The 22,997-nt window shown below is 38.4% G+C and overlaps 1 protein-coding gene across 4 annotated transcripts in view; it reads right to left on the bottom strand.

Moving 5' to 3' along the window:
* Positions 1-7: 7 nt before the first annotated feature.
* Positions 8-22,997, bottom strand: part of HK3 (hexokinase 3) — a 27,215-nt gene continuing 4,225 nt past the window's right edge. The window contains exons 2-17 of one of the 4 annotated variants that reach the window (XM_070738930.1): positions 18,652-18,800; positions 17,234-17,353; positions 13,006-13,104; positions 12,809-12,908; positions 12,191-12,377; positions 11,326-11,481; positions 8,514-8,747; positions 7,616-7,920; positions 6,766-6,914; positions 6,473-6,592; positions 5,397-5,492; positions 2,754-2,853; positions 1,514-1,697; positions 1,269-1,424; positions 549-782; positions 8-314 (exon numbers count right to left, since the gene is read on the bottom strand). In XM_070738930.1, the coding sequence (XP_070595031.1) occupies positions 179-314; positions 549-782; positions 1,269-1,424; positions 1,514-1,697; positions 2,754-2,853; positions 5,397-5,492; positions 6,473-6,592; positions 6,766-6,914; positions 7,616-7,920; positions 8,514-8,747; positions 11,326-11,481; positions 12,191-12,377; positions 12,809-12,908; positions 13,006-13,104; positions 17,234-17,353; positions 18,652-18,800 (2,525 nt within the window). In that variant the 3' untranslated portion in view covers positions 8-178. The remainder of the gene's footprint in view (positions 315-548; positions 783-1,268; positions 1,425-1,513; positions 1,698-2,753; positions 2,854-5,396; positions 5,493-6,472; positions 6,593-6,765; positions 6,915-7,615; positions 7,921-8,513; positions 8,748-11,325; positions 11,482-12,190; positions 12,378-12,808; positions 12,909-13,005; positions 13,105-17,233; positions 17,354-18,651; positions 18,801-22,997) is intronic. The other 3 variants (XM_070738934.1, XM_070738932.1, XM_070738933.1) reach the window with 3 other exon arrangements.

The raw sequence follows: 22,997 nt of genomic DNA, 5'->3' as shown, positions 1-22,997 counted from the left end.
TCCCTCCTTGCTTTAAGCATGAATCGGTAATGTTAAACAAAACTGCAAAGATGGAGTATATCACAGCAGCCGAGATCTGGCTTTCTGCAATTTTGTCACAGCTGTTTTAAAGAAGAATAAAGTCCATGCTGCAGATCAAGACTTGTATCTAGTGAAGAAGAATCCAGTCTCCTGCTTATTAAGCGAGCTTTGTACGGCAGGCCACAGCAGCAATGAGTGCAGCTCCCTTTCCTGAGCCATCCTCTGACACTAAGAATTTGACATTGCAGTTTGGAGCCAGCAGAGCTACTGTATCCTGAAGTTTTTTTGCAAAGCTGTAGATAGAAAGAAATACTATCACGGGAAAAAGAACCAACATTTAGCCCAGAATCAAACAAACCCCATACCAACATAGCACCTGAGTTAATGCCCTGCCTGGAAATATTGGCTCTTGCTGTTTATTCCCTTTTCTTTTCCACAAAATATTTACATTAGAAGCTCCAAATATCCCAAAGATTATGTATTTAATTTTGACCCCCACCCCCTGTGATGCAGAAAAATCAACTCACTAAGGATTCATCTTATACACAGTCCCATCCACGCCAACTGTCACCTCCAGCTTTGTCATGCGCTTATTTTCTCGAATCTTTTCTACAACAGCTGCCACTCCAGCTGCACACATCATAGCAGCTCGTGAAGTTACGGTATGACACACTTCCTTCACCACTTTGGCGTCCTCAGGAGAAAGGGGCAACCCCAGCTCTTCCAGGATGTGATAAACGTGTTGGCGACTTTGGCTGTCACTTAATCATATTAGAAGTAGAGAGAAATTTGTTCTTACAATAAATAGAAATATAGGGATTCTGGCAATCTCAACTGGGCCTCTTTTTAGGCATATGCATTCTAAAAAAACTGTTTGTATGACCAACTGGGATCAGTAATATTTGGCACATTCTAAACAGAAATCTGCACAGTTCCAAATAAACAATGTATAATGCATCCATGATCACTCATACCAACTTGTCTATTTTCTAAATCTTGTTTTGATTGACTTTTTATACAATATATAAAAAGGGGCAGATGCAGTCTTCATTAAAAAGACCAAGGTAGACATGAGAAAAGTCAAGTAAATTCAATCCAAGCAGAAAGATGAATAGATAAAATAGTAAAACCTAAATCTGATAACTTTAGGCATTTTAACTGGACTGGAACTTAAATTCTACATCTAATGGCAAGATTCCTCATATCAGGCAAAATAATTATAGACAATAGAATATATAAATACTTACTTCTCAATGTCAGATAACAATTTAGTGGGAAAGATGCCTTTGTTCATAAGTCCTTGTAAGTCATGATCCCTAAAGAGGATCTTGCGAGACGCTAATTCCAACAGAACATAGCGCACTATCTCACCCAAATACATGCCGCTAATCATCTTCTCATATCTGTGAGACATGGAAAGAAGTTGACCTTGCAGGCAGCCATTGCCACAGACCCCACCAGTCAATTCTCAATAAAAACTACACCGAGTCACCTTTGTTGGCTCGGATTGAGAGATTCTTTATCCACAATGTCATCATAAGGTGTTATGTAGTGCTCAAGACAGCCATCATCACCAAATGCCCCCCATTCCATATTGATGCACATTCTTCCCTCATTACTCTCCAAGGTGCCCACATTCCTCATTTCTTCCATATAGCAAGCGTTGCATCCAGTTCCTTGAGATAAAATAAGAGGGGAAATGAATCACTGCTGAAAACTGACTATCATACTTTTCCTCCATTCTGACCAAGAAAATACCGTGGGCCAAATATAATTTAAAAAATAAGTCTGCCTAATTATGTTTGCATTTTAAATGCATTAGGAATATAGTCATATATATTAAGGATTGTTGCCCTGGAACAACAGAACATGTAGCTAATACAGTAATGCCAAGACACAGAGGAAAGACGAATGCTGAACTTCAAAGATTGATTCATTTACACGCTCTTACTATTTATAAAGAGGGGCAGCTTTAGGGGTTCAGTGGTTAAGATTTATTTATTTTATTTTATTTTTGAAATGTATAGGCCGCCCTTTTTCTCCTAGCGGATTCAGGGCGACTTACAACAATAAAAGAGTAACTAAGTTAAAATACTCCAATACCTAAAATGAAAACAAGTAAACAATTAAAATACACGGCATGCAGTCATCACTCATTCATGCTACTGGTTGGAGGATGATGGCCCTAGGCATGCTGGCATAAGTGTGTTTTCAAACGCCTTTCAGAAGGCGAGGAGAGTGGGGGTGGTACGAATCTCTTGGGGAAGTTGGTTTCAGAGGACCAGGGCCACAACAGAGAAGGCTCTTCCCCATGATGTTGGGCTTGTCAGCTGGAAAGCCGGAATCACAGATTTGAGACCCAAGTACCATATGACAGGGTGAGCACCTCTCCTCCTTTCAACTCTTGTCAACCTAGCAATTCGAAAGCATGCAAATTAAGTAGATAAATAGATACCATTTTGGTGGGAAAGTAAGAGAGCTCTGTGATATGCAGGCCAAATGTCTGCGGAAATGTCTTTTGACAATACTGGCCCAATGGCCTTGAAACAAAGATGAGCCCCCTTTAGTCGGCATTGACTAGTGGAGTAAAATCCACAGGGACTCCTTTATCTTACTTTTCACTATCTATAAAGACTCATCCTACTGAACACTCAATACTATTTGCCTAGTTTACAGAAAGACAAAATATAATTTTTGAAATCATGATTAAATGAAGCTATTTTCCAACTTACCAACAATAAGACCAACTTCACAGTTATGGTCTAGGTAGGCACATGACATCATTGTTCCCACTGTGTCATTCACTAAGGCAACCACATCTATATCAATAGTCTGGGAAAAGAAAAGGGGGGAGGGAGAGAGCAAACAGCAAGATGTGTTACCAGGCAACATGATTTCCTGTCACCAAGTAACCAGTACACATCCATTGGGTTTGTCGCACTAAAAATTGATCCTCTTTTCCTTCTCTTTTAATATTGGAAGTGCTGCCCTATTAGCCTAAAGGGAGTTCTTCAGCTGTGTCACTACTATTCAGTTGATATGGTGAAGGGATATCAATGTTTCTGTTTATGAAACTAGATTCACTAAATCAATAGCAAATAGGTACACTCTGCGGATGGCTTAGCCCAATTAGCAATGGATGAAGAGGGTAAGAATTAATCCAAAATGACCCAGGATTTAGAGGAAGATAAACTATCTTTCTTCAATAAACCCGTTTTGTTCAAACACCCCGTAAAAGGTGTGGAATCTCTAAAATCCTAGCTAGTTAGCTAGTTACCATAGTTCTCCATGAAAAGAAGTGAACATAAAGTGTAACTGTAGCTGTAAACCCACGTATCACCTTTATAAACACATTTGCATTTTTTTTTCATCCACCCTAGCGTAGTGGTTGTCATCATCCAAGCCAAACCCAATGGAGTCAGTGACACAATGAAGTTTTATCACTTTTTTCTCCCTCTGGTGTAACAACTTATGAGGTGCCAAGTATTTCATAGAGAATATGTCAGGTTTTTGTTCTCCAGATAGTGACTTTTGAACCAGTAGTTGTATGATTATGTAACTGTATAATTATGTGCTGGTGCCAGTAAGAACAATCAGATTAGCGGCCAATTGTGTATAGCATATGGTGAGTATTGGGCCAGTGACTTTTCCCATCTGATATACTTCAATTATGGCACATTATACAGCATATACTGACTGCATGTGCAGAACACACTATCTGGTTACTGAATTGATCTATTTTTGAGTTGCTAATGAGCTAAAAACCAACCAGATGATTTGGGTTAATGCAATACAATAAGTCACCAAGAAAAAATCTAATCAAGATTTTTAATCAACATTCTAAGCATAATATTGTATATGAACAGCAGCATCTGTGGATGAGTGGTGGTGTCAGAACAGGTAATATACTATAGTGGGTTTAACAATACAATCCAAATTTTGTCCCTTTTTATGTATGTTACAGCACATACATGTACAAAAGATTAGGGCTTTATTCCAATATCTCTCAGGACACCACTAAAGAAGAATGCAGCTACCAGGTCTTCAACTGACCTTGGTAAGTTGAGTGTATAATCGCAATCACTAAGTCAAACTTTCCAACTATTTCTTTTGTCTTAGATATTTATTTGTATCCAACTTTTCTATTCTGGCAAGTGATCATGGTAATTAACAGAATGTAAAAATAAAAATAGTACTATATATAAAAAACTACAAATGAAAATAAAATAAATATTGAATCATCTAATAATTAAAATCTTGGCATTCTACACATAGGATTGGGGGCGAGGAGAGACCAGCTGTTACCTCTCCTCCCCCAAAAGAATGTATTCCATGGAATAACTGAGAGGCCAGAAAGATGATCCTTCGCTAGCAGGAGCTTCTTCAGACAAGTTCAGAAGATTCAGATAGGGTCTCAACAGTTTGCAATTTTAAAGGTTACTATCAATACTTTCAATGGTACCCACAGATCATTGCCAAGTTGGATCTTACAGTATAGGTATCATATGATATCTATACAAAAAACTTGTACCAGGTAACTACTTCATATACAGCTTCAAGAAATGTTTAAAAGATAGTCCCGTGATAAATGTTGTGGTAGTTAAGCTGGGTATAAGGTAGTTGCAGTAGTTAAGATAAGGTATACTAAAGCATAGATAGCCACTGCCAAAATAACTGGTTTAAAGAGGGACCCAGCTAACCAAAACTATAAAGTGCTGCAAAGGCAATCCTTGCCACAACAATTTACCAAGAATCCAAAGGGTTGGAGATCAAGGAATATTCCCAGACTGCAAATGTCTTTCTTCAGAGGATTACAGTCCTGTGCAAAACAGGATGCCCTTGAATTTGCAAATCCAGTTTCCAGCTTACTACTGTACTACTATTTCTATGTTGCTGTTGCATTTAAGTTTAAATTATTTTCTCTCATGCAGCCCATTATCAAACTTCATTAAATTGGAAAAAAGTCCTGTGTGTGGAATTATATATATACATAAACAACAAGTAGGAACAGACTACTTTTTGTAGGATAAAGTAATTGGGAGGAAGAATTTGGAATGGAAAACCCAAATCTGAAGAGACCTACTTAAACCATTTCACCTAACATAAGCCCCCACTTCATGGAAAAGAAAAGCTAGGCTCAGATTTATAGAAGAGGTTTGGCAAAGAATAATAGTTAATAAGAAATTTAGCTATACATCTATCCCTATTGAAGTTACATTTCTTTTAGAAAATAAGTACCATATACAGTTTGCAAAGGAACATGGCATATACTCTCCCCATTTATAGCACCATTTTGATCGGTGTGAGTAAACCTGAACAACCCATGTCAAATACATTAGCTTTATTTAGACATTGCTTTTGCATGTCATATATACCTTCTGACGCTGTACTGCATCCCGCAATAAATTCACGACATCTTCTCCTACACAGTCAGTGGCGCTGAAGCCCTTAGTCCACCTCAGCAAGATGCCCTGTCAATGCCGGGGGGAAAGGGAAATTGTTCTCTTGGAATGGTTCAGTAGAGTTGCTGTCTCCAAGCTGTTTGTACATAACATGCTATTCAATGAAACCCTTAAACTGGGCTAAGCAATACAGTGTCCATTATTTAAAAAATGTATTTTTGTATGTACCTTTTTAAAAATGGGATTATATTTTGCCATACTGAGCACACTGGCATTCTAGAAAAATAGTAGGTGGCAATTACTCAGAATTTTATTGGGAAAAAAGGACAAAAAATAAATTGGGATAGAGCACAACGTGCTGAATGAGAAAAAGCTACCTAGCCAGGTACTTTCTGGTGAATTGATATCCTGTGACTGCCTAGGCCACCTTGGGAGCCATATTGTAAAAAAACGCCCATGAAATCTTCCTAAAATTTCAAATATATCCTAAAAGGTTGCATTAGGCTATTCCCTAACTATTTTGTCAAGGAGAAATGGCAGCAAGCAAACAGCTAGGAAATAAGACAAGTCTGATTTAGGAAATAAACATTCTGAACAGCATTTATATTTCTATCTTGCAACTGTAAGGACTAGAAACTTTCCAATTCAAAACTGGATAGCTTTTCTGCGCTTTTACAGAATTATAGTAAGTCATTACTTACCAGAAAAAAATAATGGAACTATCAGAAAAATGTTCCCTGAAAGTCATTACTGGTGGCAAATAACTGGATTTCCCAATTTAGAGGCCGCAACATGATTTCCTTTGTTGTTGTTTTTTAATTCTTTGTCAATCATTTCAATTGATAGATTGATATTGATTTAGAGACTATCCAACTCTAGAACATTTCTAGGTGATTTTTCAATTAAAAACAGGAAAAACAATAAGGGAAAACACTTGGGTTTTTTTCATATTTCACGAGTTCATTCTTGTTTCTTTCCTGTTTCAACTCTTATTATATACATACATTCTACCATCTGCATAATAGAATCCCACCCATTCAGTTTCATACCTTATCCAGATTTATTTGATTGCATGGAAAGGAAAAAGTGAAACCGAGTGGTAGAACATGTTCAGACATCCCGTGCTTAATATGAAAATCCACTATACAGCTCACAATGTGGTCAAAAAGCTGTAGGAATACAAAAAAAGGGAGTGGGATATGATACAAAAATAAATTTAGAGTTGAAGAGTCGATAGGCAAAATAGCTAGTCCTACTATTAAAAAGAATATCCATACTTGTATGTCACAAGAATTCAGAAAATCTATCAACCAAAGCCATATCATCCTTCTCCTGCGCTTACCTGTTGCCCAGTGCTTTGGGCAATTTCTGGTGGAATGGCGTAAAGCTCATTGATGATGTGCACACCACCCTCCTCTTGGCTTTTCACCTGTACCATCAATACTCGAAAATTGGTTCCACCTAGGTCCAGTGCCAGGTAATCCCCTCTCTCTATAAAAAGTGCATGGACAACAGCAGCCTCAGTGAAATAGATAGAATTTTACAACTCCCAATCTTCATCAGGGTGCCTCAAGAAAACCCTACCTTTTTCTCCTGTGAGGCAAATCTCTTGCCAACCTTAACAAATGGAGTCAAAGGAAACATGTCGTTTTCCTTCAGCAAATCTTATTTGCCCTCTAGCACATAAGTTTTTTATCTGATGGCTTAAGACCTACCAGTAGTTTGCTGCTGAACTATTGGCAAATTAAAACAATATATGCTGCCACTACAAATATGTGCAGTATGAAATGATAACTGGGTCTCAAGTGTAGGTCTCGGGTAAAAGTGCATCCCTGCATGTGAAATTGTTCAAATCTATTGTCCTATGTGAATTGGGAAATCTCTGGTGACAGTCGTTGTCTCTCAAGTCAACCCACCTCATAGGGTTGCTATTTTGGGAAAATAGGAAGACTTTATCATCTTGAGTTATATTTATAAAAATAATAAAGATGGAATGATAAATAAAAGCAAGCATAGTGCCCTTTTCAGCAACATAAACAGCAATGGTCTCAGGTCAAATAAACCACCAGGCTCAGGTAAGATCTAATCATATGGAAAGCTTTATCCTGACTTCCCTGAGGCAAAGTCCATAAATACAGTTCAAAACACTTCCCTCTCTAGATATAGGGCTCTACCCAGCTTCCTTCTCTCACCAGAGCCATCAGGCAAATAACTGACGAAAGTGGGCAACATGCGTAGACAGCTTTTCCTGCTGGCTGCCTTCAACAGGCCGTTATCCATCTCTTGTCTGATCCCACTCCGTAATCTTTCAAGATCTACGATTGAAAGCTTTAAAGGAGCCAGAACTTGAGCCAGGCCCTCTCGATGGTTTCTAAGCTTCACTTCTACAGCTGTCACTATGGCAGCCCCTAAGATACTGCCATCATCTGATGGGACAAATGTGACAGAATATTCAGGAACCAGCTCTTTCAAGGTTTGCTGTAGTATCTCACCGTACCTGGAGGGAGAAGAAATGTCAAGGCTTTTTGAAGGATAAAGACAAGAAGTAATCCATTGCATTGGTCCAATCAAACTTTCTTGACCTATGCCTCTTTTTAGGATTATCATGCTCAAAAAGGAATAAAGTTGCTTCCTCTATGTATATAGGCCTTTTTATGTTATCCAAATGTTAATACAAAATGGAAAAAAATACAGTTTGAGATGGTGTAAACAACTTCTTTAGCTTAGCAGAATCAAATATCCAAAGGAAACAATTCAAGCTTAGAAATATTTAACTGGATAGAAACATTTTGCGCCCCCCCCCCCCCGCTTCTCTTATACACACACGGCTTACAGCAATGCAAGAAACTGTGGCAAAACAAAGGATTGGGCAGGCTCACTCAGCTGATAATTAAAAAAATAAATATTGGCTGAGAAGCTGAAGAAGAGAAAAACCATTTGTAGAAAAACGTTTTAGAACTTCTACCCATACCCAGGAGAAATGATAACAAAAACATACTAATTGCCCAATAATAGCAATAACTGTTGGCAAGAGAGACTAGCATTAATCTGATTAAAATAAATGTTTTTATGTCCAATACAGTTCCTTACAATGAATGGCTCCTGTACATGTCCCCCCCAATAACTACAAAGATCTTCGACTCTGGGAGCGGATGTTGTTCATGAGTATGTGTTAGAACAGCAGCCAATCCAGCAGCACAGAGCTTGGCAGAACGGGTGTATACGGCTTGGCATATTTCTTGCACATGGAAACAATCTTGATTGCTTGCCACTAATCCAAGACGAGAAAGGAAACTTTTGGTTTTGGCAAGGCCCACTTTATCACTGTAATTAAAAATGCATAGGAATTAAGGGAGATACATGCAGAAGACACAACCAGTCCTGACCTCAGCAAAGGTTATTAATGGAAATGAATAAATCTAGCTATAATAGTTAGGTAGAGGTCCTCTATTGTTCTAAGATGTCATATTACCAATGCAAATTCAATTTTACTTTCTTTCCTTAATCATGTCTATGGAGATTCTGGGTTATCCAGGTCATGGTTGTCCCAAAGGTGCTTTTCTTTGAAGACGTTTTGCTTCTTGTCCAAGAAGCTAAAAGGAGCTGAAGAAGCTTCTTGGATGAGAAGCAAAACGTCTTCAAAGAAAAACCAGAAAGTCCAGTTGCCTCTTGAAAAAGCACTTTGGGAATTCCGTAATCATGGTTTAATATTTGGTTTACTGCCACTAGCCACTAACTGATAAATACTAAACAACTAACCTCTTAAATGGCATTGGAGGAGGAAATGCACATCTTAATAAAAAAGAATTTAGTTAATATTAACAATGGTCAATTTTAGCATACAAGCTGTCCTAAAGCATCATTAAGGGAAAAACTGGTGGAATTTATGCAAAAGAAGGAAAAAGAAATGGCGGAAGGAGCGTTTGTGAAATGGTCTGCTCAGTAATAATAAATTTGGAATTGCTAACTCTGCTAACATGTGAGTTCTTACTTTCAAGTCTTACATGTCTTACATAAAACTCTAGGTAAGAGTCTGCGGAGAGGGGCGGCATACAAATCTAAATAAATAATAATAAAAAATAATAATAAGAAAAATGTAATTTATCTCATTTATAAATCTGTGCCAAAACCATGTACATTTTAATAGTATATCAAATAAATTTAATATCAATTGAAATAGGGTATTTCAAATGATGTGTGTTTTAAAGAAAATTACCTAATGTATGTAATCTTTGGAGTAGCATAATGCCTGCTCCTGTCAGTGAAACGTTTTTTTAAATTTTACTTTTTCATACTGTATTTTACGGAGTATAAGACGCACCTTTTGTCCCCCTAAAAAGAGGGTAGAAATGTTGGTGCTTCTTATACACCGAATACAGCCACTTTTAGACTACCAAAACCCTGCCCCATAGGAAAATGGGGTACACAAATTGTTTGGGATGTCTGCAGAGTGCTTCTGGGGCCTAGGAGAGGGCAAAAACTTTTTTTTCTTACTTACCATACCTCTTTGAAATGTTGGTGCATCTTATACAATGGTGCACCTTATAGTTCGAAAAATATAGTAATTATCATTTATCATCTTCAATGATTTGCAACATTGATTATACAGATTAGTTTATCAACTGTATCACACTTCTAAAATAGCTTTATATCTTGACCTGTATCGCTCACATCATAGTAAATACACACAAATATTTCAGACATAAATGACACCCCATATAATAAGGCTCTGGAGGTTTTTGTGCGTATATGGTTTTTAGACAGTTGCATACGTTATATGACCTCTAGCAGTTATTCTACCTGAGATGCCATAAACAATACCATGTTTCCCCGATAGTAAGACACCCCTGATTGTAAGACATATCGGGGGTTTCAGGGGGGTCGGCTAATATAAGCTGTACCCTGAAAGTAAGACATATGTCTTACTTTCGGGGAAACACGGGGGTATTGCCGCCGGATCCTCTCTAGCGAAGGCAACACCCCTCTGCGCCCACCTCACGCAGCGCTCCAACTCACCTCGCAGTGTCCCGGCTCCACCGAGCAGCGCAAGAAACAATCCAAGACAGACGCAATGCGCGGTCCTGCCATCCACGCTGCCAGGCCTCATGGCGATGGAAAGAAAGAGAGGGCGAACTCTACCAGCCTGGTTTACTCCGGGAATGCGACGTTATCTTTCCAGTGAAGGCAGCAGCAGCAGCAACAACCCATCCACCGCCCGGCTCTAGACCATTCACCCTTAAAGGCGAGGGCTGGGCGGAGCTAGCGGCTGAAGGGGAGGGACGGGCCGGAAAGCGAAGCTAAGCGAGTTATCACGGCGGCTTTGCTCTCGCTGGCTCCCTTTTGCGCTTCTGTTACACTTGCTTTGCCACCGCCGGCAGTCTACGAGCGTCCGCTGGCCGCTGCTGCAGTCACTTTCTGCCTCCGCTGGAGCCGGCTGTGGTTTTTAGCATCCTCTGCTTGGAGAGGACTTTGGAAGTGACGCCGGCTGCTGTACCAGTTTCTTTCCTTCTCCCCCACCCCCATTTTTGTAATGAAGCGCTGAAAGACACTGCGGAACTTACCGCTGAGTAAATGGCAACTCCTGTCTTGTTTGCCTTCAGACTACTGGCTTTTTTTCCCAATATAAGACATACCCCGAAAGTAAGACATAGTGGGGCTTTTGGGGATAAAAAGAAAGTAAGACATTGTCTTACTTTCGGGGAAACACGGTATATCTGTGCATTCTGCAAACACTCAAATGAAGTTAATGTATTTTTAAAACATGACTCACAAATTAAAAGGCTTACTTCTCCTGATTGCCCTTTGTAGGATTAAGATTAAACTAATAAATCAACCCAAATTTCATTCTATTATTGTTAGTATAAGGAGAAAAAAAAAATCTGATATCACAAAATTAGCTTACTCTGTGACCTCCACAATGTCTTGCAATGCCAGCTTCCCCTTGATTAGTAATGAGGGAGTCAGAACACCATTGAATAATTCAGCATTCCCGGACAAATTAGCCAAAATAATTCGGACAATCTCACGTACATAATAGGAACTGGTCATCTTCTCAAACCTGCCAGCAATAACACAGGAAAATCATTGCCCAAAGAAAAAAATTGAGTGGAAGCAGTTGAAACATCCATCTTGGGTAGCTATCAGATAAATACACAATTCACAAAATGGCTTGGCTATGTCTTTTTAATACCTAGTACTATGAAATACTAAACACACTAACAAGTGTAATATATGAAATCAGAATTATTGGATTTACTTACAATCCTGGAACCAACTAAAGTTATGTAATTTTAGGATCCTAGTTCCAGGGTAGGTTTCCCTAGATATGTTAAATTGGAAATTCAGAAAAAAGCAAATGGAAGTACAGATAAGATGGGATATAGCAAGGTAAATATACATAATAATATTTTAACAATGGATTGAAGTACAGATTCAAGCTGGGAGCCACTGAATTCATGGATTATACCAGCCTTCCCCCTCCCCCATCTTTTTTTCGCAATATTTTATCTGATAAAGAGTTTCTGTATTTTGACTGATTCTAATAAAAATATTGCCCAGACATGAATTTGCTTGGTATTGCATGAAATTTATTTCTTATAAATGCAATTTGTAAGGCTTTGGGGCTTCAAGAGTGGGATTTGAAGCAACAACTCTGATTTTTACTGAAATGCACAAATGACATAACTCAATGATTCACTGTTTCTTCTCTGTGGCAATATAGGTTAATGCTTTATAATGTTGCCTTCATTTCCTTTATTATGACTCACTTGCTTTTTCCTTGATCCATGGATTCTTTATCTAGCAACAAGTCAAACTCTGTTAGTTCCTCTTTCAATTCTCCATTAACCCCAAAGTCCCCCCATTCTGTGTTTATGTACATGTATCCCCTAGTTTCCTGCGAGATTTCTGGTATGCGGTTTGTATCTTCCATATAACAACAGTTAGTGCCAGCATCTATCAGGAAAAGAAAAAAACTGGAGAAGCACAATGCAAAGAAAATAATCACAATAAAGCACTAAGCACAATAAGACTTGAAAGTTAAATGAAACTATCTACCATCTTAATATAGATCTTTGATATTGCTAAACTATTTAAGATATTGAACCCATCTATGATGATACTGCTTTATCTTGGACAATGGCTAGCATTCATTGTTTTGAGGAAAGGCAAAACTTTTCTTTTCTTCTATCTAGACATTGTACAGTATTCAGTAAAGAAGCTTTCAGTCCGACAGATATATTTAACACATCAGCACACAAAAATAAACTCCAAGACAAATTCCTTGTGTGTCCAATCAATAAAGAATTCTATTCTATTCTAAAGCATGGCATGTATGATCCTTGTAGTTGATCAGAAATATTATCTTGTTCCCAGCATTTGCTTACCTATCATTATTCCTATTTGACATGGCCTGACTTTAGAAGAACAGCTCATCAAATCTGCCACAGCATCATTCACAACAGCAAGGACCTCTATTTGGTAATTCTAGAGTAGTTAAAAGTAAGAGAAAGATCAAAGTGGCTCTCTTGTTCTGTCTTACAGAAACCTCTGTTTTTACAGCCATTGACCAGTTACTCTTAACCTTGCAAATCTCATTGACAGCTGTTTGGAGCAATTTGGTCACATCTTTCCCCTCCACACCTGGCCATCGGAAATCCTTTGTCCATCTCATCAGTTTACTCTAAGGGGAAAAAAACAGATTTTCTTCAACATATGCAGCAGCCACTATGAAACTACAAGCACTCTTTTTCAAAACAGTGGAGTAGTAAACTCTAACAAAAGTCTCTCACTTAAGGATAATCTAGGATGATTTGCTTCTTGAGCTAATGTAAGAATCAATGTTTTCTGAAAAGGTTACATCTTAAAATGATGGAGGAATCATATTTGGTAGGTACCACACTAACCTTATCAGAGGGCATTAATCTAGACTCTAGAGCAAAATAGAGAGGGTAACAAAAGCTGGGAATGAAATATACCAGAAAAAATTGGGGCCAACAAGACAAGAAACGAAGGGAGAAGCATGAGAGAGGAGGGTAGATTTAAAAATAGTTGGGAAAGAAAAGTGAAACCAGTGAGACTATCACTCACAATCTCATATTCCTACACTAAAACACAGAATATGAGAAGTGAAGAGAGAAACCTAATAAAGACAGACAATACGCTGCCATAGACACTAGCAAAATTCATTGAGGTGACCCTCAACTGGAACATAATCTGAAAAATTACAATTTATTCAGGAGAACAAACTCAACATAAAAAGTGGGAGATATTGTAAGTCAAATCTCAAATAATTCTTATGTGAATGAAAAACAGGAAACATTTAAATGTATTATTATAGATACACAAAGAGCTTTCTAAAAAGTGGAGAAGAAAAAGATTAAAAAATCTTTTTTTAATGGTATTTAACCAAAGGCATAAGGCCAGAAATTGTAGATATTCATTTATAAGTAACACTCAGAACGTATTTGAAGTTTGTAGGAAGTGCTCAAAACAGCACAATATACTTTTCTGCTGTATCAGGAAGCAGAAAAGCAAAAGAAAAGATTATATAGACTTGTTGCAATGAGAATTGTTAATGGATGATGGCAATGGATAATGGTTAATGGATAATGTGAAAACTTCTGTGAACAAAAAAAAATTCTCAGAAAAAGAAACAAACCTTAACTGGCCATAACTCTGCCACTAATAGGAAGAGCAGCTACAGTACATTGTAGGGCAGACAAGAGGGTTTAAAATACCTCCAGCTAATTTAAATGAACTAAAGCATCAAATTAAAATCAACAATACTGAAAGAATTAGTGGAGTTTATCAACTACTAGCTAACCTTTAGGAAATGGAGAACTGCTAGGGCAGGGATGGTGAACCTTTTCAGCTCCAAGTGCTGAAATGGGAGTGAGTGTGCATGCGCGTGCACATGCCGGAAACTGGAAGAGCAGCTTCTAGGGACGTGCATGGGCACCGGGTGGCTGCTCTTCTGTTTTCCAACACTCCAACATGCATGAAGACCAGCTGGTTGGCGTGCCAGAACCTGGAAGAGCAACGGTCGATGGCTTGTGTGCCTGGAGAGATGGCTCTCTGTGCCATTTGCAGCATACCTGCTGTAGGTTCGCCATCACGCTGCTAAGTTCCCCAGAATCCTAAAAGAGAGACCATATGCTATCCCTTCTTTCTTCCTTAATAGGAACAAGGAGGAGCTGGAAAATTACAGATCTATCAGCTTGACATTTGTGCAGGACAGGATCCTGGAACTGATTACTAAACAGCATGACTGTGAACACTTATGTAGGATTGCAACCATGGTATCCTTCTGCGCTGGCTGGAGGGGTTGGGAGTGGGAGGCACTGTGCTTCAGTGGTTCTCCTCCTACCTCTCCGGTCGGTCGCAGTCGGTGTTAGTGGGGGGTCAGAGGTCAACCTCTTGCGGGGTGCCTCAGGGGTCCTCTCCCCCCCTGCTATTTAGTATCTACATGAAACCGCCTCCCAAGACAATTCCATCTGTCCATCCATCACCCTGAAGGGGGAATTATTGACCCCCTCGGAGAGGGTCCGCAACTTGGGCGTCCTCTTCAATCCACAGCTGACATTAGAGCACCATCTTTCGGCTGTGGAGAGGGGGACATTTGCCCAGGTTCTCCTGGTGCACCAGTTGCGGCCCTATTTGAGCCGGGGATCACTGCTCAGTCACTCATGCCCTCATCACCTCGAGGCTCGACTACTGTAACGCTCTCTACATGGGGCTACCTTTGAAGAGTGTTCGGAAACTCCAGATCATGCAGAATGCAGCTGCGAGAGCAATCATGGGCTTCCCTAAATATGCCCATGTTACACCAACACTCCACAGTCTGCATTGGTTGCTGCTCAGTTTCTGGTCACAATTCAAAGTGTTGGTTATGACCTATAAAGTCCTTCATGACACCGGACCAGAATATCTGCGAGACCGCCTTCTGCCGCACGAATCCCAGCAGCCGGTTAGGTCCCACAGAGTTGGCCTTCTTCGGGTCCCGTTGACTAAACAATGTCGGCTGGCGGGACCCAGGGGAAGACCCTTCTCTGTGGTGGCCCCAACCCTCTGGAACCAGCTCCCCCCAGAGATTAGGATTGCCCCACCCTCCTTGCCTTTCGTAAACTCCTTAAAAACTCCCTCTGTCATCAGGCATGGGGGAACTGAGATATCTCCCCTTGCCTATGTAGTTTTATGTATGGTATATTGTATGTATGATTTTTAAATAATGGGGCTTTTAGACTTTTAATGTTAGATTTATTATTATAGACTTTTAATATTAGATTATATTGTTTTATCATTGTTGTGAGCCGCCCTGAGTCTGTGGAGAGGGGCGGCATATAAATCTATTAATAATAATAATAATAATAATAATAATAATAATAATAATAATAATAATAATAATAGAGATCAGTTTGGGTTTATCACACATTTTTTAAATTAATGACCTTAATAAGTGTAAAAGATGAGGGGATGATGACCAAAGTTGCAGATGCTGCAAAAATTAGAAAAGTGGCTATTCTTATGGGAGAGAAACAGAAAATGCAAAAAGATCTAGACAGGCTTCAACACTGGAGTGAATAAATGTTGAATTCCCTAAAATTTAACAGGGAGAAGTGTAAATATTGCATTTAGAGAAGAAAAACATAAAGTCTGCAAGCATGGGATAAGGGAGAATAGTTTGTTAATAGATGTGAAAAGGCTCCAGATTATAGATTACATTATAACAACATGAATCAAAAATGTAATAAAGCTACTAAAAAGGTGTATAACATTTTTGGATGCATTAGCAGGATCATAGAATCCATATTACAGAAAGTAATTTTCCAAACTTCATCTGCCTTTTTAGTTCCATTTAGAATATTGTTTTTGTTCTTGTTCTGGGCACTGAAGTCCAAATAAACTATTGAGAATCCTGAGTGAATTCAGAGCAATGCTACCAAGATGGTAACAGAACTGGAAATCAAGCCCACGAGGAACAATTAGCAAGGAGAAGAAGGGGAGATACAATCTTATTAAAAATTATATAGAGAATAGGAGCAAAACCAGTGGACTGAATTACCGTGAAGTAGATTTGGATAAGATACTACAAATAATTTCGGAGTAGTAAGAGCTATCAATAAATGCAAAGATTGCCTCGTGGAGTGCTATGTTCCCTTTCATTAAAGGACTTCATTGAAGGCTGAACAACTATCTGTCCAAAACAGTTTAGCAGGTCCTGTACTAAGGAGGCAAATGGATTAAGTGGCCTCTGAGGCCACTATCAATTCTGTTTCTAAAAATATATATATTACTCCAACTGGAATGACATTTGAATCTGATTTTAAACCTGGAATAGGTGTTGCCCACCACACTGAAGGATAAGGTACATCAAAGTCCATGGGGAAGTTGTGTAGTTCATAGCTCTACCCTTAGACACCTATTTTTTCTTATTATCTGTTACCTGTTGCCGCTTCCTTGGTTTGCCTCAAACTAAGCTAGCTCTGTTCCCAGTCATTTTAAGCAAGGCTTTTTTCATGCCAGTGATTTATAGCATCTTTTAGAGCATGCAACCATTGCTATGGTGATATATCACTAATGAAGACAGGCTTAATATCGTCACGACAATGACGGGGTGATGCTACATGACACCATAAAACATTAATGTAGAAATCTCTTTACAGCTATTCCTTGCCAGGTAGTGTTGTATGGCAGCAGTTGCGGTCAAATCTCATTTCTCCTTCTTTGTTCTTCCCATTCAGAAAATGGCAATCTAAGAAACACAGTTTTCAGTCTTCCAGATAGTTTGCTATTGTCAATCAATTATTCACCTGGTTCAGTGAAGTATGAAAACAAGAGAAGGGGAAGGAGAAACCCAGTGGGAAATATTTCTTGTTTAAGTTAAGTCCACCCAAAAATGTGTTCAGGCATTGAGCCATGAATTCAAAAAGCTGAAAGAAGAAGGAGAACATGGTAAGTAGACAGACTATGCCCCCATCCTCTAAAATGATACAATTCAGAATTTAAAGTCAAAATAAAATTTCCAAATCTGAACCTGGAATCAGATAACATTGCTTTAAAGAAAAATCCTTGAATCATCCTTAATTTAGTACTTCATCGTCTGTGTATCACTGCTCACTCTTATTATCACAATAATTTTACAAAATAGGCAATTAGTCTAAACATAGATATGGGGACTAAGTCTCTCTATGAGCTTCATGATTGAATGGGTATTTGAACGTATCTTCTGAAATTGTATCACTACAATTTCTTTGCTCAGTTCTCTGTTTCTAATTCTCTGAAAAAGCCAAGCATAAAATAAAATATACTGGAGAAAGGAAGGAACATGGAAAGCCACTAAGAGGACAGAAAAACATTCAGGAAATCTTATTTTTTGTGTATGATGACTGTATGTATGTTTTTATATATTGGGGTTTGTTTTTTACACTTTTTAAATGTATTATTGTTATTTTAGATTCCAACTATTAGATTTATCATATATTGTTTTTATCATTGCTGTAAGCCGCCCCGAGTCTACGGAGAGGGGCGGCATACAAATCTAATAAATAATAATAATAATAATTATTATTATTATTATTATTTTATTATTATTATTATTATTTCTGGGAATATAAGCATAAATTTATAATATATTAAAAATTACAATCAAAATGTGCTCAAGTGAAAAAGACGTTTTTCAAGTGACTAAAGTTCTTATAGGACACAGATTATCCCAAAAATATAAGGCACAGCCCCTTTCATATATGCAGGGGCTGTGCTGACAAAATTAGTGTTTTCTCCTTAGGTCTGACAGGTTCTTGCAGAATTTTTTTCAACTGAGCCAAATAATTTCAGCTGCTGCACCAGAAGAAATAGCATATTTTGCAGCATGCCCTCTTGCACGGTGGGAACAGATGGATCATACTTGTAGGAATTCCCACTATTCACCTTCAATTCCTCTGAGTTCCCTTCTCCTTCCTAAAATCAAAGTATTCCAAGAGGAGTACTATATGGAAGAAGTTCCAAGGAAGCAAAGAAAAGCAAAATGAAAGTAGCTAAGAAAAATAGAAAAAAGTGAAAACAACTTAGAAAATCAATAAAATAACTTTTAATTATGGTACAAAAGAGGAAAAAATAAAGGCTGCAGAATAGCAATGGAATCATAATAATAAGTAATTATAGATTAAATGAACTGAAATGGAATTTATGGATCAGACAAGCTGATAAATTCAGAAGCACAGAACTATACCTGCTGTCCACTGCTATTCAAGATCTTCTCGGGAAATGAAAAATGCTTTTTTTTCATCACCATGGGTTCATTAACATTATCTGTCAGTTGTAACAGCAATACTTTCACCTGATCAAAAGCCAAGTCTAGTCCCAGAAAGTCCCCTCGCTCTGAAAAAGACATGTAAGCATTCAAGAGTTTATTTATTTATTTTATTTATTTATTTTGTCCAATATACAACAATACACAATGAAGGTTATAGAGGTTATACTCAAGTAAAATATATTAGAGAAAGAATAGAAATGAAAATTTAGGAATAGAATATATCAAATAGAGCAGTGATTTTCAACCTTTCTTGGTTTTTTCAACACAGTTTCAATGTGCTGTCAGGTAGAATGTGGTGCAAAGTTGTGTAAATTCACATTTTTCTTGTCAAATGTTAATGAAAATGGATGGTGGTTATAAAAAGAGGGAAAGTCAGACCTGGAAGTTTTTTGCAAAAAATGTGAATGTAAAGAAAGTAATATAAAACAAGGTTTTCTGATAATACCTACTTCTAAGATTGATTAGAGAAAGGACAAGATGTGAAAAGAACTGGAGACAAGGGTATCCTAAAATTTGCTTTCCACAGTGATCTGAAGGATAGGTAAGGTTTTATTTTCTCTTCTTTCTAAAAAAAATTACAACAGAAATAAGAAAGCAAAGAAACAATTATTTAAATCTGTGCATGTTCAGCAGAGAGAAGATTGTTTATCATGTGCTTCCTGAAAAGCAAAGAGAGGTGGCAGAAGAGGGAGAGAAAAGAAGGGAAGATAAAGTTAATTATAGGCTGAGGGAAATCTGGTATAAAACAGGATGCAAAATTGCAAATTTGAGGTCAATCATCTCTTTTGGCTTACTTTCTGACAACTATGAGGTTGCTAAATGCCACAAATTTCTGTAGGGAGATAGGAGCTATTCAAATGATTTGGCCCAGGTATCTAATAGGTCCAGTTTGTTTCTTTATAGCACTTAGGGGGTTTCCCAATAGCCTAGAATGTGGTTATGTTGGGAGTATAGTTAATCTTTGAAATATGGAGATGACAAAAACTCTCCACAAGATTTCTCCCAAGTGATTTCTTCCTATATACTAGTCCTGATGAGCCTTTAGGTTTTAGAAGTACTCCAAAACAAAGCATCAGAAGAGATACTTAGAGCATCATTAGTGGAAGAAAACAAGCAAATCTGATTGAACACGAATGCAAATTCAAATCTGAGCCTATGCTGTGGTGAGGAGGTCAGCAAAATAGAAGTACAGTATTTCTCAGTCTTTATTCAACAACCTCCAGCCCCACAAGGATCCAGCAGCTCTTTCATAGCAGAAGAGAAGCAAGCACTCCACAAAGACAGAGCTGCAAATGCTGCAAAAAGATGCCCACACATGTCTGCCCAACATTTCGTGCCCGTATCAAGGTTATTACCTTTAAAGCCCTACATGGCTTAAGGTCAGACTATTTTCAAGACTGTCTCCTACTGCATACAGTACTTCCCAGTGACCGATAAGTGCCTAAAGGGTCAGTCTTCTCCGTGTCTCATTACCTAACACTGTCTGGGCTTCTCTGTGGCTGCTCCAGCTCTTTGGAACCAGCTACCTCCCGAGATCTGGCCTATCCCCACCCTACTGACCTTCCCAAAAACTGTAAAGACATGGCTTTTCCGGCAGGCGTTGGGTATGCATGATTTTTCTTACCTGTTTTAATTGTTTGATTGTTGGTTTTAGATTGTTTCAAACTGTTTTTAGGAGGGTTTATGTTATATTTTATTTGTATTTGGCTGTGAGCTGCCCAGAGTCCTTCGGGAGTTGGGCGGCATATAAGTCCAAACAAACTAATTAACTAACAAACAAGAATAAGCTTTACAAGCCACCTGTGGCCACATCATGTACAGCCCACAACCCATTAGATGTCAAGGTCCTCTTCGAACACAATGGACAAACATCATCATATAGCCTCTTAGAGAAGAATGATTTGGAACACCCATCAATGGACTACTCTGACTTACTAACAAAGCAGTTCGGCTTCATTCAGTCAGAAAGGTACACAGAATCAGAAGAGATGTCAATGGTGAAGTCTAGCAGTGTTACCTAGAAACAATGTGACCTGTAGATCATAAAATAATCCAGAATCCTTTAGGAGGGTTCTTGAATCCTGTCCAACTGACTTGGTTGTGCCATCAGTGGGAGGATTAAAACTTGGTCTGAACAGTTGTGAATGCCTTGAGGGAGGATGAAAGATCAGTGGATGAAAATGTGTAATTCTGTCACGATGCGAACTGATAGTGGAACTCACCCGATACAAATGGATCCTGTAAATACAGTATACAATCTTTTTTTTATCATTGGCACACTCGCACAACTTGCTCCAGTATGTGAAAGATGTGTAATGTTTTCTGAGCTTTGCTACTTTATACTGGAAGTTTATACCCAATTTTGCTGGTCATATAAAACCAGTCTCAGCCCAAAAAAGTTAATTGATTCTTATGATCTACTTCAGAATAAAAGCACTTCAAAAGTTAAAAGAACTCTTTGATTCTCAGCCACTACTCAAACATCCAAACTCCACCCATTTTAATACAGACCAAAGCTTTAAATTTGCCAGTAAGAACAATTTTCCTCCAGACAGAGAAAGAAGAAAAAGACAGATCTACTGCCAGGTGTCTTTCATTCAAAGTTGCTTCTCTTAGTAGCAAGCAACTATGACATGTCCATTTAGAGTTATTTGTAATGAAAATGACTTTCCAATAATGGAAGCATTTCCTGGAAGAGGCTGCCAATACCATTGTACAAGCCATAAGAATTTAGGTCTTCGGGAGGTACAATTCTTCACTATTCAACAAATCAGGCGGGAACACTTTATCTTCTGTTTTTATTTTTTTTATTTTTTGTATTTCCAATATTCCAGGCTCACAACCGAGTTCCAGATCCCATCTCACGTAAGCCTGAGTACAATCTGCAATATACAGTATACCCAACTCCAAATAACATACTGCAACCAAGCAATTTGGAGTCCCATCCAAAGTCAGATTCTATGGAAGACTGGGGAACCAGGAGACAGGGTGATTATTTCAAAACAGATTAGAGCATGGCAACAGCATGGTTTATATCAAGTTTATATCAGGGTTCAGATGGATTACCTTCAAGGACAACAATAAGGCAATTTTTCACCTTTCCTAATAAAGGGGAGGCAGCTGTTGTACAATGGTTGTTTATACATTTCCCTTCTTTAAGATAAGAACTCTAACTCAGCCACGACAAGAGATTGGCAGGGCGGGGAAGGGGGAGGGAAAGGAAGTTGGGGCCTTTTGGTGGTCAAGGGTAAGGAATTATATTTCATCTTGTCATGTCTATTATAAAACAAAATCTGTTCCTGGAAAGCTCCCTGGCTTGCTGTAACCTCTAGAGACCCCTTCATGGCTCTAGAACTCAAGATTAGTGGATTTTATTATGATCTACCCCCAATACAGGGATACCAGCAGCTGGTAGTAGTGGATGTATTCACAAAACTGGCCCACTTAATCTCTTGCAAGAGTCTCCCAACAGCCCAGGAAACAGCACAGCTCTTGTTTTTGAATCTAAAAAGTCTTTTGGATGCAGAGCTAATCATGGCACTTTGGACCACGGCACACATTTACACCAATACTTTGGAAGACACTTCCCTGCTTTTTAAATATTAAAATTAATTTGTCATTCTTTTATAATCCAGATTCTAATAGTGACTTTGAAATAGCCAATTATTGTGGCAATATTTTAAAAGCTACATCTCCCAACAATAACACAATTGGCTTGAAACAATGCCTCCTGCAGAATTTGCCAACAGCAGTCCAATACTGTATCAGAATGTTCTTTTTTCAGGCAACCTTCAGCTACCACTTTCATGTGTTTACCTCCCTACCTAATGTATCATTAGTTTACTGTGCTCAGATTTCTTACAAGAGTGGTCTAGTGGCCTTAAAAGGGCAGCTACAGCTGGTAAAGAAAGCATACAAATAGGCTGCACAGAAGCAGGGAGGGGGTCCAAACTTCTAAAGAGGATTTGGTGTGGTTTTCCACAAAACTTTTGCCATCTGCCTGAGCTTCAAAGAGACTTGACTTAAAGTTCTTCAGTCTCTTCCCAGTGATTAAACAAATGAACCCAGCCTTCCATTTGCAATTGCCTCTTGCAATTGCAATATCAATGAAGGTTCATCCTGTATTCTATAGGTATAGGCATCTGCTTCTAAAAGGGGCACCCCCTCCCTACACACAAGGACAAATCTACCTTTCCTCATGCTGGTAGATGGGGAAGAATAATATGAACTGGACAATATGTTAGACTCTAGACATAAAGAAA

Source organism: Erythrolamprus reginae, chromosome 2 (genome assembly GCF_031021105.1).
Source record: "Erythrolamprus reginae isolate rEryReg1 chromosome 2, rEryReg1.hap1, whole genome shotgun sequence".
NCBI classification, from domain to species: domain Eukaryota; kingdom Metazoa; phylum Chordata; class Lepidosauria; order Squamata; family Dipsadidae; genus Erythrolamprus; species Erythrolamprus reginae.
The sequence above is the reverse complement of the archived record's forward strand: the minus strand, read 5'-3'. Positions and strand labels throughout refer to the sequence as shown.